General features: G+C 41.9%; 1 protein-coding gene across 1 annotated transcript in view; it reads left to right on the top strand.

Moving 5' to 3' along the window:
• The first annotated feature begins 6467 nt into the window (after nucleotides 1–6467).
• The window catches only part of atp2c1 (ATPase secretory pathway Ca2+ transporting 1), a 32123-nt gene continuing 22520 nt past the window's right edge, over nucleotides 6468–16070 (top strand). Inside the window, 1 exon segment of the mRNA XM_013275003.3 lies at nucleotides 6468–6604. Coding sequence (XP_013130457.2) covers nucleotides 6581–6604 — 24 coding nt within the window. The 5' untranslated portion in view covers nucleotides 6468–6580.

Raw genomic sequence — 16070 nt, 5'->3', positions numbered from 1 at the left:
CAAATTTACATTTACACAAGAAAGATATGTGCAAGTTATAGATACACCTGCAAACATACATGCGCATACATACATATATGAATATATACATATATGTATGTATGTATGTATGTATGTATATATAGCTGTAGCTCAGGTGGCAGAGCAGGTCAGCCACTAATCAGAAGGTCGGTGGTTCGATCCCAGGCTGCATCCTGGCTGCATGCCAAATATCCTTGGGCAAGATACTAACCCCATGTTTGCCTACTGGTGGTGGTCAGAGGGCCCGGTGGCGCCTGTGTCCGGCAGCCTCGCCTCTGTCAGTGCGCCCAGGGCAGCTGTGGCTACAATGTAGCTTGCTATCGCCAGTGTGTGAATGTGTGTGTGACTGGGTGAATGACTGAATGTAGTGTAAAGCGCTTTGGGGTCCTATGGACTAGAAAAGCGCTATACAAATGCAGGCCATTTACCATTTACATACATACATATATGTATGTATGTATACATATATGCATCCGTACATACACACACACACACACACACATATTTCTACATACACGCTTACATCTATATACATACACATACATCTAACTAGCAGGTGCATTGAGAGGTGCAGTGTGATCAGTGACCTGAGAGTCTTCTTGTAAGCATGTATATGTATAAATGATGAAAAAGTGAGCAATAAAGTTTTACTTTCAATAATAATCAGACATTTCCTAAATCATTGAGCCAGGTCATGACTAGAGTTGGATGTCTCGAGACCGGTCTCGAGACCACTTTTACGTGGTCTTGGTCTCGTCTTGGTCTCGACGGACTTTTGTCTTGGTCTCGGTCTTGGTCTCGCTGTTTCGGTCTTCCGTTCTCAAATCGACATAGTGTTCGGGAGATTTGGAGTCAACCATTAGCGGAGCGGGGGGGTGGCTTACTGGGCTTAAGCCCGGGTCATTTTTTCAGAAGCATGGGGCACCGTCGTAAATTCCCCCTAATTTTGGTATGATCCGAGCTCAGGCACTAGGCGACTGAGCACAGCACGCATGTGAGCGAGGGGGGAGAAGCTGCTGCCTGCGAGTTTGCTGCAGACAGAGGACAGCTTAAGTTTGACCAGGTACCAAAGCAAATCATTCGTACTGAACTAATAATGTAAATATGACGGTGTATCACAAAAGATTGATATCAACTGATCAGTTGGTTGCGTTACTTGCTCTTCGAGTGAATCAACAAATGGATCAATAAAAAGCCGAACAACAACAATGCTGATTTTTTAGAGAGTCTTAGCTTACATTTCATATTTTCAGTTGTTTCCCTCCACGGCTAAACAAACTCTCTAAATCGGTTTCAATTGTGTACTGATGAACACAACAATGGACATAAGAAGCTTCTTTCAAAGAAAAAACTCAGGTAGATGTTATTTTATATATTATGCTTTGTATGTTGTTCAGTATATCTATGCAAAACAAGAGGAATTCCAATACACAGCAGTATATTCACAGGTCAAACCAGATATTTACACTTTAGGGAGAAAACATAAAAACTATTTTTTACTGTTAAACATTAATTTAGAGTAAACTTTTGTTTTAGATAAATAAACTAATCTTTTGAATTAGTTTAATGACAGAATAAAGAGAGACAGAGCTGTCTATTTTTATCCCTTTCATCAAATTTAGGAGAACATATACACTAAGTTTATTGTTAATTAATAAGAAAACTCCAGACGATTCCATTCTGAGCTGAAGAAGCTTCTGATAGGTTCGTAGAGTCCATGTGAGTAAATTGGTGGCACAGCTGTGGAAGCATATAAGGCAAAACACAGAGCCTGTTTCTTTGACATGGGAAAATCAAGAGATGTCAACCAAAACACCAGGAAAAGAATCGTGGAGCTCCATAAGTGTGGCTCAATTTTGAATACAATTTGGTGCCATTTGCAATTAAGAAATACATATAGTTTTTCTCTTTACTCTTAAAGTTAACAAATATGTTTTTTATATTTATCAATCTAAAAAAATAAACATTTAGTCTGATTTGATGTTACAATTAAAAAAGTGTTTGTGTTTTTATCTGAAGAGTATGTAAATATCTGGTTTCAACTGTATATTTGATGATGTTGGTGTTTGGCTTGATTGTCAGCACAAAGAGGGAGAGAGAGGAACAGAGAGGGAGAGAGGAACAGAGAGGGAGAGCGAGGAGCAGAGAGGGAGAGAGGAACAGAGAGGGAGAGCGAGAATGAGGACAGAACAGAGATGGAACAAGAGCAGGTGAGACACACATGTTAGTCAAATGGTTGTTTGCCAAAACTCATCAGAACATGTATCTAGTACCTGTTTCTTTTTAGATACCATTTGTTACTTTTCAAATTCTATATTTATTAAGTTATGCAGGCTTGTTTGCACAACAAGGCTAAATAATTATATAAACTTTTCAGAATCTAAATAGCGTACTTTGGTAGAATTAAAAAAACAAGTGTAGTGCAGGTCTATGATGATTTTCAGTGCTACTATCATCTAGTTCTGATTCTGGTTCCGTCTTGGTTAAGTCCTAAGTAGTCCTGATTTTGAACTGTTGTAGTCCTGTTTTAATTCCGGATCAGTTCTGGGTCTGGTTGAATTGGGGTTTAGTCCCTGTGTCTTGATACAGCCCGACTTTGTTCTGCCTTGCTGCTTAATTAAAAACTAGTTTAAGGTGTCCTGCATATGTGATATTTATTTTTTTTCCTATATGAAGTCATTCTTTTTTGAACAAAACTCAAAACAGAGCTTAATAATCTTTCAGTCATTTCTACCCTCACTTAATTTCCTTTCGCTGCTCAGCTCTCACACAGTGGCTCAGCTATGCTCCAATCCCTCCATATTGTTGCCAATCACATGCGAGGATATAGGATAATATCATTATGTGAAAAACAGAGAGGGTGAGAGACGCGACAGTCAAGTGGAGCGTGCGTCTGTCCTCTCAGTAAGTGAGTGAGACAGTAGACAGCGGTGAGGAGGGCTGTGCGAAAGCAAAAACACATAAATATGCCTGACACCCGTAAACGTAGCAGCATCTGGCTGCAGTTTAAAGACTTTTTTTGTCTCGGTCTTGGTTTTGGTCTTGGTCTCGTCTCGACTCGGTCTCGGTCTTGGTCTTGTCTTGGTCTCGATACCCTCTGGTCTTGGTCTTTGTCTTGGTCTTGATACCCTCTGGTCTTGGTCTTGTCTTGGTCTCGGATTAGGCGGTCTTGACTACAAGTCTAGTCATGACCCACCCGGAGACAACTGGAATCACTGTGAGGGTCACATTTTTAGACTTCTTCAGTGCCTTTAGTACAGTCACCTGGTGTCACCTGACTGCATGGACAGTTGATTACCTCGCCAGCAGACCACAGAGGCTTCAGGACTGTGCGTCTGAGGTGGTGGTATGCAGCACGGGGACCCCTCAGGTGCTCCCTCCCTTCATCTTTACCGTCTACACTTCAGATACCACTAACTGCCACCTCCAGAAGTTCTCTGATGATTTGGCGATGGTTGGATGTGTCTCTGAAGGGAACGATTTGTAGTACAGGAAGTTCATCACCGACTTCAGCACCAGTAAGATGAAGGAGATGGTGGTCGACTTCTGGAGGAAACCACCACTCATCCACGGTTTGGACATTGAGGTGATGGACAGGTACAAATACCTGCATGTTTACCTGAACAATAAGCTGGACTGGTCGGATAACGCTGACACTCTCTACGAGAACAGCCAAAGTCGGCTCCATCTGCTGGCAGGCTGAGGTCTTTTGGGGTGTGTGGGACATCACTGACGACCTTCATGACACTGTGGTGGCTTCTGCTATCTTGTATGGGGTTGTCTGCTGGGGAGGGACAGAAAACAGCTTAATACATTGCTAATGAGGGCCAGCTCTGTCCTGGACAGTGCCCTAGATCCCATAGAGGAGGTGGGTGAGAGGAGGATGTTAGCTAATGCCCATTATGGACATCCCCTCTCACCCCCTGCATGACACATTGGAGGCCCCGAGCAGCTCCTTCAGCAATGACTGAAAGCAAAATATATAAAACTAGCGATGTGTCCTGTGTGTCGAAGCTTCGATACGTGTGTCGGATAATCTCTGGGGAGTTTTTGTGAAGCGCGTATCGAGGCTTGCTTTGATTACGTATGCAGTGACGTTCGAGGCCTCGCGGGCAGCCCGTACCATGTGACTGATTCAGGAACTGGCTCGCCGGTTCGCGCCAGATTCGAAATAAAATGGGCAGACAGCTACTTGAGCATTTCTTCTTCAATGAGATTTTTTTTAATCTCATCTCTTCTAATAAAGTATGCACACAGTAATAAATATCACGAATGATAAGTACCACAATATAAATAAACAACAATACAGATCCTATAATCTGATTTCTGTCTTTTAGTTCATTAAAAAGTGCAGCGCCACACACTAGTTTGTGTCATGATCCAGATGTACATAGGCATGATTACACAGTTACAGGGGTGGGTTTTGATTATCGATTTATCGATTAAAATCGATTCTGGCTTGGATAACGTGATATCGATTCATTAAAATCCTGAATCAATTTTTTAATATAAATTCATTTTGCCCGAAATGCCAGAATCTCAGGTGAAACCTCACAAAATTTCAACAACCACCAAACAGCTAAAACAGTAAATGAGAGCAGGAACACAGATTCTGCACATAGATGTAAACACAAAGCGCGGAGCCTCCGACGGATCAGAATCAGTGAGATGTCGCCTTTCTCACCCGACGGCACGGACGCGGTCGGGGCTGAAAGCCGACAGCTCGCTGATTCTGATGTTTCGGCGGTCCGCGCTTTGTGTTCACGCCCTTTTTGCGCTGATTCTAAAGCTGTTAGTTTGATCTCTCTCCAAACAATATTGACCGAACCAGCAGCAAAAGAAGATCCAAACTACGCTTCACATAAACATCGTCATGAAATCACTCTGACTTTTACTGTTTTGCTTCCACCAGGATAAAATCACACTTCATGCACAGCTCTCTCTCTCTCTCTCTCTCTCTCTGTACTTCAAGAACAGTTTCCGGTCTAAAAATCTGTTTTCTGCATTATTCGCTTGCTTGTTACGCACAGGTCTACTGTTGTTTACAGCGCTGTCGGCCGCTTTTTCTTTCCTTTTACATACTTCCGAAAAGAAAACCTAATTTCTGCCGTTCAATACTGAACAAATTTAAATTTTTTAAAATTATGCAAAATTGCAAAACGCTTAGTTGTGTCTCTAATCAAACCGCTGTAACTTTGCTTTGTTTCACTTCAGCAGCATCAGGCAATGTTCATGTGTTGATTAATGGTTTTCTTTTGTTTTTGATGTACTGCAGAATATTTTTATAAAATCCCAGGCCAGGAAAACCACCTTCACGTTTTTCTGTGTTTTATCCTATTCAGTTACTCAGTTACTTTGACACAAAGGCTTCTTCTGTGATGCTCACACCTTTGATAAAGTCTCGCAAGTGTCAGCTTTCTTTTTATAGATATAAAAATATAGAAATGTACTGATGCATGATCTAAATTTTCAGTTTCTTTTTTTTCCAGTTTCTCTTTTGTATCAGACATACTGAGACAATATTCGGGACAAATAACCATGAAAACAATTTATTTATTCAGTTTAGAGGTTTACACATCACATCATTATAATCATAGAGCCTGTTTCACTTGAATCGTCCACTTGATGGCGCAGTAGAGCAAATTAATCATCACAATGCTTCGAACCATGGGTCGACCAGTTGGATGGAAAGCTTCAGTTCGTCACAAGGCTTCATCTCACCATCACTATATAAAACATGTAATAACTACTTTAGCAATGAAATATAAGTATCAGCAATAGTGACAGGTAGTACTGAAATTATATGATATGACGTAGTAGTAGAAGTACTCGCAGCATTTGGTGGTAGTGAGTCATGTGCTGCAACACACAGGATCTGTGTTTTGACCAGAGGAACTTTCTGGCACGGTGAGCTAAGTCATCTGAAACCTAACAGGAAGTGAGGTGACTGCGTATTCAAAATAAAAGCCAGCCTGCACTGGCGTTATGACTAACCTGTCTGCCCAGGTGGGTATGAAAAGCACTGTTTCAAACACTGCCCCTTAAAAACAGCACGACTTCGCCGTTAGTCATCTTGTTTTTATGTTTTTATACTTAAGGTCGTATAAAAACAAGTATACAACATACAGATAGTGGGATGTAATACTTTATGAAATAAACAAATTTGGAAAATGCTTTAAAAATTGCAGCGCACCTTCATTAGAATAAAAAATTAATTAATATTTTGATGTTGCTGCGTTTCAGTGCGGGAGCTGGTGTAGCTGCTTTGGTATATTTTTATTTGTATCTTTTATTTTTATATAATTCGTTGTTTAGGCTTCCCGCTCCGCTCGTTTGCAGCCTCCGCGTTTATGCTTTTATTTAGCTGCTGATGTTTAACTTTTATTGAAATCAGTAACACCTACGTTGTTGAAAGAACCATCAGAGGACCGCCCATTTCCGCTGCCGGTCTTATTTTGAAAGCGTGTCCGGAAGCGCGGAGCAGAGCCCGTGAGTACGGCTGGCATGGTGGACGCTCCTCTGTCGGAAGAAGACGCTGCGCTCCGGGATTTCACGGAAGATGCAGAAGAAACGGGAGCTGCTGGTAAGTTTTACAAATTTTTACTTTTCCTTCATGATGGCGGCTCATAACGGCACTAAACCCACCTCTGAGCCCACGAATCAAACACGGTTCGAGCGGTGAAACCCTCCGGAACTCAGTAACTGTCCGTAGCAGCTGACAGCAGCCCGGCGGCGGGTTTGTTTGCTTAGTTTGTCTCTGGGAGAGGAGTGCTGATAGCGGCTGTTAGCCTGTAGCTGTCACCGGGAAACCTGACGTAAGTTAGCCCCTTGGAGCTGACATGGCGGAGAATGAGACCCAGACAGTCGGCAGTCGGTGCTCTTGAGATCGTCGTGAGTGTCCGAGGCTTCCAGCGGCCAGGTCCGCGATCCCTGTCCCCGGGAACCGTGAGTTCACCGGCGGGGCAGCTAGCAGGCTAAGCCAGGCTAACACTGTGAGAGCTCCGCGCTCGTTATCAGAGTACAGGCGTGCCAGGGCCGGTACAGGTTAGGCTTATTACGGAGATGGAAAAAAATACCACGGGCCTTACTGATAATAAATATACAGGTAAATAAAGCGAAATGCCATTTCCGCTATAATAAATTATTATGTACATATAATAAACTATAATGATACCCAAACATAAACCTCGGTCATTTATAGAGAACAAGTACGGAAATATCAAAAACTTACGAAAATGTCAGGATGACTGTGGGTTATAATATATATGATAAAACTGAGTACCTAAACTATATTAGGCTTGTATGGGGAAATGAATAAGTAAATAACCAAAATATATAATAAATGCTTTAAATATTACAGGTAATGTGTAATAAAGTAAATATTTTAATAACGTGAGACAAGAAAACCTCTCGGACCATCGGGAAAAAAGAATTCAGTCTATTAAAGGCTATTAACAGTTATAAATAAGTAACATAATTAAATATTGCAGAGTCAAGAAAAAAAAAAAGATTTCAGGTAAAATAAAATAATGGAGCCTAAAAATCCCGGTGTGTTTGTGTCACTGTAGTTATGAAGCTGCTGGAGAATACATGTATTAGGCTCTTTACTGCATGCAGAGGAGAGTATTATTTTACCTACAGAATACATGTACAGCACCAATAAATGATGACGTAATAAAACATGGTCTATGAGTGTGCTATAAAAACTCAAATGCATAAAAACTACTTCGTTGAGGGAAAAATCCAGGCTAAACAAAACTTGGATTTTTTTTTTATTATTTTAAATGAAATAAATGATTTCTTTATTCAGACTAATGAACCAAATCTCAGATTTCCAGGAGAGAATTCTGTAACTCGAGATGCTCTGAACTTTGGCTCAGGTGGCACTGATAAAGGATATCAGCTGATATCGAGCAGTAGTTTAGTTTACTGTTATCAGCAGCGGCGTCTCAGGCCTGGAGACCTGGCGCGCTCTCCGCCCCGCTCTTGGTTCTTTGGAGTTATTGTGTTAATTTGGGTTTGCACATACGTGTCACACCTGCTAAAACATCCACGCACGGCTTTGATGCGTCAGGACAACGGTATGATGCTCCGCATGCAGCTGGTGGCGTGACTGCTTCCTTTGTTAGGACCTATTTTTATTATAGAACCGGTCGCAACACCGGTTTTATAATAAAAATCGTCCCGCCCACACCAGGAAACTGAAAGCAAAGCATCCTGCTGATCAGCAGCCGCCTCGGCTCGTGTGGTGTGATTAACTGACGTGATTGGTTAGATGGAAGTGTGGACCACATGTGTCTGGTGACAAAATCATGTGACAAATCACTTTTTTTTTGGTGGCTTTTAGACTTGTAAGTTTAGTCTTCTCTTGTGATTTTATATTTTATACTTGAAAGATTTTCCTCAATTTCCCCTTGAATGTTTTTAATTCCCTGATAATATTCATGATTGGCTCGCTCTGTAAATTTGCTGCTTTCTTCTCAAAGAAAACTCAGGTGACGATCTGTGTGATTTTTAAAATGTAGATTTTCTCTTTCAGATTTGTAACTTTTCTTCACTGATAACATTCAGAGCTTCAATATTTTTAAGTCAAACCATTGTTTTTGAAAAGTTTTTAACAGTTTTTTTTGTGGTTTTGGTGATGCTGACCAGCACAGGCCGGGGACAGAACAGCTGCGTGTGGACGGGCTGAGGCAGGTTCGGGTGAAGTTTAGCGTGCTCTTCATCAGTGCGGCGCAGCGCAACGGTTCAGAACAGTCGTTTGGGTTTATGAATCCTGGAAAATCAATTTTGTGGCTGCTGTGGAAAGTGCAGTCAATACAGCGAGGTCACAGAAGGTGGTGTGCATGTGTGTGCGTGCGTTTGTGTGAATATCAAAAGTGACACGTGAGTGTGTGCTAATCAGCTGAGAGGGAAAACTGTGATGTTTCAGACTGAGGGTTGATGGAGTGACTCCACCCGTCTTCTTTTATTAGATTAAAGCTGGCGCTCCACCCTGATGAAGGGCGGAGCTGTGTAAGCTGATCTGAGTGATGTAGTTATTCAGAGGTCTTGCTCAGCTCCGATTGGCTCGTCTTTGTTGCAGAAGTGCTTGTGGTCCTGAGTCTGGAGGAAAACAGAGTGGTGCGTGAGCTCCATCACTGGTAACTTCACCTACAATCATTTACCCCACCAGCACCACCTGAGCCTTTGATTCAGCGGCTCAGGAGAGCTTTTATTGGCTCATCTGTGAACAGGTGTCACTTTGTTGTGAAGGCTTATTATCATTATTTATATTATTATTATGATGATTATGATTATTATTATTATTATTATTATTATTACTCCAGATAAAGTTGAAGCGAGCCTCTCAGTGAGGTCTCTGCTGTAACAGAGGTTAATTTGCAGTTTCAGGTTGATGTCGGTGATCAGCGTGGTGGATGGAGGTGGGTGGAGGTGTGTTTGCTCTGCTGCCATGTTTGAACACGCTCAGTGCGACACAGCGGCGCCATAAGCAGCTTATCCTCGATAATTAAACGGTAGCTGGGCCGTGAGGCGGCGTTCAGGATGGAAATCATAAACACTGAGGTGGTGCTAAGTGTACCTGCTCCTCCTCCACCACCATAACCTGCACAGAGTCCTGTAAGCTTGGGAGCGTCGGGGTCGGCTGATGAACGGCAGGTTGTTGGTCCGTGTCAGGTAACGTCCACCCAGAGCTTCATAGTGCTGCCCCGCCCATCTACACCTGCAAACATGAGCCGAGTGTCTGTTTTTAACTTTATGCTTTTAATAACAAATAAAGACCCGAGTACGGAGCAGCCGAGAGGATCTAAGTGGAAATAAAACCTCTTTGTTGTTTGTTCCTGTAACAGCAGCTATGTGTGTTTGTTGGGATGAAACTGAAGGAGAGCGAGGACGAGGTTTCAAATGAACAAAGGGTTCATACGTCAAACACCAGAGTGTTCTGTGAACGGGCCTCCAGTGATTATAAAAACAGTCAATTAGGATAAAATTCCCCTTTTTCCTTTGTGTTGATGTCAGTGACGCAGCGCTCTGTGTGTGTCTTTCCCACGGTGCTTTTCCTCGGGTTGATCCTGGTGTCTGACAGGTCGTTGCTAACGAGCAGCTAAACAAGAAGAGATAAATTCACCAGGAGCGCCCGCCATCGTGGCGCTGGGCGAGAAACCTTAAATGATGGTGACATCAGACATTACCATTTTATTCAAAAATCACAAGACGGAGTCGGTCAGAGCATTCGGATCATTTCCTGTGACACTGCAGTGAAATCAGAGTGTGTGAATCAGGTGGTAAAGCGGGTCGACGGGTTCACCTGCAGCACTCTGGCTGACGCTGGCCGAGGTCATTGGGCAGGTTTGAATGTTTTTTTGTATAATAAAATAAAACAGTCCTGAAAATCCTCCTCATCAGGACGAAGAACTGTTAAAATGACTTGGTCTCTCTGTGGACATTTTGGCCAGTCGGCTTTGGGTCCTCAGGTCAGCGCCATCCCCCCACGTTCCTGCAGAGGGAGCTCAGCCCGACCCGGTCGGGATCTCAGCCGGTCAAACCGGTACAAACGTCAAAGGTTTTATTTACTGTGCAAAGCATTTCGGGCCTGCTGTGCTGCACTTTGCATTTTATTATACGGTCGGGATCAGTGCTACAAGTCCAGTTTCAAACGTGAGCAGACTTTTTCTCCATCGTGTGGATGTGAAACGAGACGCGTCTGATCTGTGAATGTTTTCAGGACAGTTTGGTCCAGAAATAAACACCCGTCCTCCTCTGTGGACAGACCTTCTTCTCTTTAATGAATTCAATCACGTCCTCGTCTGAAAGTCACCGCCGGCTGTCGGGTCCGACCTACTTTCTCTTTCTGCCCGTCATTAACTTAGAGGGATGCAGCGATGTGGAGCTCTGCTGATATTCCACTGGAGTCCGTCGATCCTTCGGGAAGTGAAATGAGTACCAGCAGCCAGTGAGGCGTGCCGCTAACGGCCCATTTGGCACCGAGCCGGCCGTCATCCAGAGTGCAGCTCGGTGCTTTAACCAGATAAGAGAGGCCTGTGAAACATGAGGCCACACAAAGAACAGGAAGTCTCAGATATTTTCTGCACACAAAACACACATTATGTCAGAAATGACAGCAGCTCTGTGTGTTTATTGTGACGCACGCGCAAGAAAAGATGTGAAACTGAAGGAGAGCGAGGAGGTTTCATACCGAGGATAACAAAGGGTTAATATGTCAAACACCAGCGGCGCTCCAGCAATTTAAAATCAGGTCTATACAAAGTGTGTGTGTGTGTGTGTCTTCCTGTAGCTATCTTTGTGAGGATCGAAAACTGCATTCTTTTTTTTTTTTTTTTTTTTTTTTTTTTTTTTTACACTTTATTTTTATTGACAGTCCTGTATATTTTTAACAAAACATTCAGATCCCCAACACGCACAGAGCATCTAGGCTAACAAACAAAACAAAAGACACATCCCTTTATGGTACAATCAGATCAAATAGGTGAACAACAGCAATGAAACATGGTATCAGAAATTATAATATTTTTCCATTTAAATAAAGGTCCCATTTTTTCCAGTATTTCTCAAATTTATCGGCAGCCAGTCTTAGTGGAAAAGTCAGTCTCTCCATTGTGTAAATTTCCTTGATAATACCTAACCAGTCCAAGAATGATGGTGGATCCACGTTTAGCCATTTGCGAGTTATGGCTTTCTTTGTACCAGCCAATAATATCAATAAAAGATATTTGTCTGAAATCCTCAGTCCTTGGGGCAAATCACAGATAAAACACAGTGAAATCAGGGGCCAAGTTCAAGCCCATCATGGTAGTGATTTCTTTGATCACTACTAGCCAGTAGGGGACAATCTTAGCACATTCCCAAAAAATATGAAAATATCCTGCAGATACACATCCACAGTTCCTCCAACACTGAACCTTGTCGGGGTCTTTACTTTGTTTACTCTTAGCTTTAGGCGTGACAAAAAAGCGCACCGTGTTTTTCCATGCAAATTCCCTCCATAGACCTGAGCTCGAGGTCATTACCACAGCCTTACATATATTGAACCAGTTGTCGTCATGTATTATTATTTCGCCCTCTTTTTCCCATCTAGCTTTGATGTACGTTGTGTCATTATTCCTACATGTTTGTAAACATTTGTATAATCTGGATATCTGTTTCTTTGGTGCATTCCCCTTACAAGAGTCAAGGAAGATTTTAACCAACCTGTGGCCTCCTCTTCTAGGAATTTTATGTTTCTGTCGTAATGGTACCTCAGCTGCAGGTATCTAAAGAAATCCTGTCTTTCCAAGTAAAAACTTCTCTGGAGTTGCTGGTAGTCTTTTAGTACATTTTTATCTGTGATCTTCCAGTAGCCTGTTATACCCTTATGATCAGTGACCACTGTATAAATCTCTTATCCATGTTTGCAGGTGCAAAATCCGAATCGTAAGAAGGCCATCGTAAAGTCCGGGCACTTTTTTCAGTTTTCTCATATTTGAGTATCCTGTGCCATATCTCTATGGGCCCTTTCATTAGTGTCGGGAGCAGGTCTGCATCTATATGTCTTTTAATGAGTGGTTGATCTCCAAGCAGTGATTGAAGCGGTGTCTCACAGTAGGATTGATCTATCTCCTTCCATTTAGCCTCACACATTGGATCACACCACCCAATCATCACTCGTAACTGTGCAGCCCTATAATAGTCCTCAAGACACGGCAGAGCGAGTCCACCTTTGTCCATTTGCAGTTGTAACGTCTGAAATTTTATCCTTGGTTTTTGTTTGGCCCAAATAAAATTAGAGATCATCCTATTCCAATCGTTAAATTGCTTGGATGGTACGTGTATAGGCAGCGCCTGGAACAAATAGAGAAGCTTTGGCAAAAGATTCATTTTTATCTATCCGATTGTGCATATTCATTGGCAATAATGACCAGCGCCGTAGGTTTGCCTTAATTTCTGATGTCAGTGGGACATAATTGCATTCATAGATCTGTGGGTATATGGATTCCTAGATATTTTATAGAGGAGTTACTCCAGTTAAACTTGGCTATCTTTTGAATGTCTTGTGATGGGCGGTAATTATATAAGAGAATCTGAGTTTTCTGTAAATGTAATTTATATCTGGAATATATGCCAAATGTTTTCAATAATGAAAGAAGATTAGGCAGACTGATTTCCGGGTTAGTTAGCGTTATGAGAACATCGTCAGCATACAGACCAACTTTATACATTATATAATTAATTAGTACACCTCTAATGTCTTTAGATTCCCTGATAGCTTGCGCCAGGGGCTCAATGAATAGCGCAAAGAGAGTGGGACAGTGAGGGCATCCCTGACGACAGCCTCTCTCTAGTTGTAGTGTATCTGTTAAATCACCATTAATTTTAATCCTGGCAGTGGGTGAGTTATATAGAGACTGTAAGCACCTGATGATTTGGCTGTTAAAACCAAATAAAGATATCTCCAGCAGACAGAGTCAAATGCCTTTTCGGCATCAAGACTAACAGCTACTGATTCGACATTTTTCATTTTGTTTATTAGATGGAGAGCCCGCCTCACATTATCGTGAGTTTGCCTGTTTCGAACAAAACCGGTTTGATCTGTATCCGTTAGTTCTGAAGTTATAAATTCCAACCGTTTAGCTAATATTGTTGCAAATATCCTGTAGTCGATATTCAAGACTGTTATGGGCCTGTAGGAACCACATTCTGTTCTATTTTTACCCAGTTTGGGAGTTACTGAAATAACTGCTCGTTTCCAGGATGGTGGTATCTCCCCCCCCTGTAAGCACATGGTTAAAGCAATCCCTCAGCAGAAGGGTTACTAGATGTCTGAAGTGTTTGTACCAGTCTGCTGGGTAGCCATCCTCACCGGCCATCTTATTACCTTTCAATTTTGAAATGGCCTTGTTAATCTCCTCCGCAGTTATTGTTTGTGTTAATCTTTTATTTTGTTCTGTTCCTATCGATGGTAAATCAAGTGAGGAAAGAAGTACATTGACAGAGGGCACATCTATCCTGTGTGGTTCTGCGTACAGTCGGCTATAATAGGTCACAAAAGATTCTTTTATGCTTCTCATGTCATGACATATCTTATCATTTGCTGGGTTTTTAATTTTCTGAATAAATCTGTCAGCGTGCTGTTTCCGTAGCCTCCGAGCAAGGAGTCTCTTGGATTTGGGACCATTTTCATAATAATTCTGTTTAATGAGTTTAGCCCTTTTCTCTATTTGATCCTCGTATAACCTATTTAATATCTGTTGTGTTTCTTTAATTTGTGATAAGGTGTCATCATTGTTACTTTTCATGTGTTCTGATTCTAGGTGTTTCAGTCTCATAGTAAGGTCTTTTAGATACTTCTCTTTCCTTTTTTTTTTTATATGAGGACCACAAAATTAGCTTCCCTCTGAGAACTGCCTTCGCTGCATCCCATAAAATACTAGGAGAAACATCACCATTGTTATTGTAGTCCATGTATTCCTTAAATTCTTCTTTTACAAACCTTTCGAATTCTACATCATTTAGTTGACTAGTATTGAGCCTCCATAAAGACTCTTTGCGATCTGAATCCAGATGGAGTGTCAAGTACACCCCTGCATGGTCCGAAATACCTCTCACCCCTATATCACAGTTTATAATTCTATGCTTATCAAAATGTGACATAAAGAAATAGTCCAGTCTTGAATACATATGGTGGGAATGTGAAAAAAAAAAAAGTATATTTCTTTTCCAGTGAGTGTGCATCCCTCCACACGTCAACCAACCCCAGTTCCTTAAGCATTCTTTAACAGATACTGCTTCTGATTGTGACAATTTAGTTTTGCTGGACGTGTCCAGAAACGGATTCAAGTTAATATTCCAATCTCCGCCGCATATTAATACGCCTGATATTTCTGTTGCAATTAATTCAGAAAGGGTCCTGATTAAATGTCTATCAGTCCCTGGTGGTCTGTACACGTTAAACAATGTAACTTCCTTGTGATCTGTGTACCCTTTAACCAGTATATAACGCCCCTCCTTATCTCTGATTTGTGAGGAGAGTTGGAAATGTACTTTGTCAGACAATAAGATGGCCACTCCTCTAGAATGGTTTTTTTTATGCGAGGAATAATACACATTTTTGAACCCCATTTTACACAATTTTTTGTGCTCAATGGCAGAAAGATGTTTCTTGCCAGAAAATTATATCTTGTTTTTCTCGTTTCATTTTAGCAAGAGCTTTATTTCTTTTAATGAGGTTATGTAAACCATTAACATTAAGTGTTATTACCTTATATTGTTGTCTGATCTCCATCAGCAAAAGGAAAATACACAATACCTGTAAATCTCTAGGTGCTCTGAAAAGAAAACGGGGGTCTGCAGAACAAAGGAACAACATACCTGAACAAATAACATATATGACTTCCAATTATGAAGTGTACGTCCAACTTCAAAACAAAGAGGAGAGTCCCAGAGAGCCCCTCGTAGTGCTGCTTGGTGATCTCCGTTCATCACAGCAGCGCTCTTGGAGAAAGCTGGTAACATCCCAAACTGTGGTCAAACCTATCACTCTTATTTTACAGGGGAAAACTGCAGTCTTAGGTGCGGAAAAAAAATCTTTTTAGGTGTTACTATCCATGCACTTGAATCTCTGGAGCTTTTCCTGGATGTATTTCATCCGTTCCTCCCGGGTCCGCCGTGGCGCCCCGCTCGCTCTTTCCCAGAAGCGCGTCCTCGGCTTAAGTACGGGGATGCATGAGATTGGATCGTCCGCTCCCTTTTCCATCAACTTCCTCTTCTCCAGGTCGTCGGATGCGTCTTGCACGTTGTTGTAGATCACGGGTCTGCTTTCATAAAACACACTCAGTCTCGACAGATGTTTGGAAGCGGAGCCCCTTCTCTTTTAAAATCCTCCTGATCGTGTTGTATGCTTTGCGTTTCGCTAAAATGCCACTAGGATAGTCTTGGTCGAAATACACATGCCTCCCCTTCAGCAGTATTTCTTTTTTGGTCCACGCAGACCAGAGCACCAAGTCCTTGGTCTTGTATTCCAAAAAATGAATCCCGACGGATCTGGGGTTGGA

This window comes from Oreochromis niloticus, linkage group LG11 (assembly GCF_001858045.2).
Source record: "Oreochromis niloticus isolate F11D_XX linkage group LG11, O_niloticus_UMD_NMBU, whole genome shotgun sequence".
Taxonomy (NCBI): Eukaryota; Metazoa; Chordata; class Actinopteri; order Cichliformes; family Cichlidae; genus Oreochromis; species Oreochromis niloticus.
This window is presented reverse-complemented; position numbering and strand designations above follow the sequence as displayed.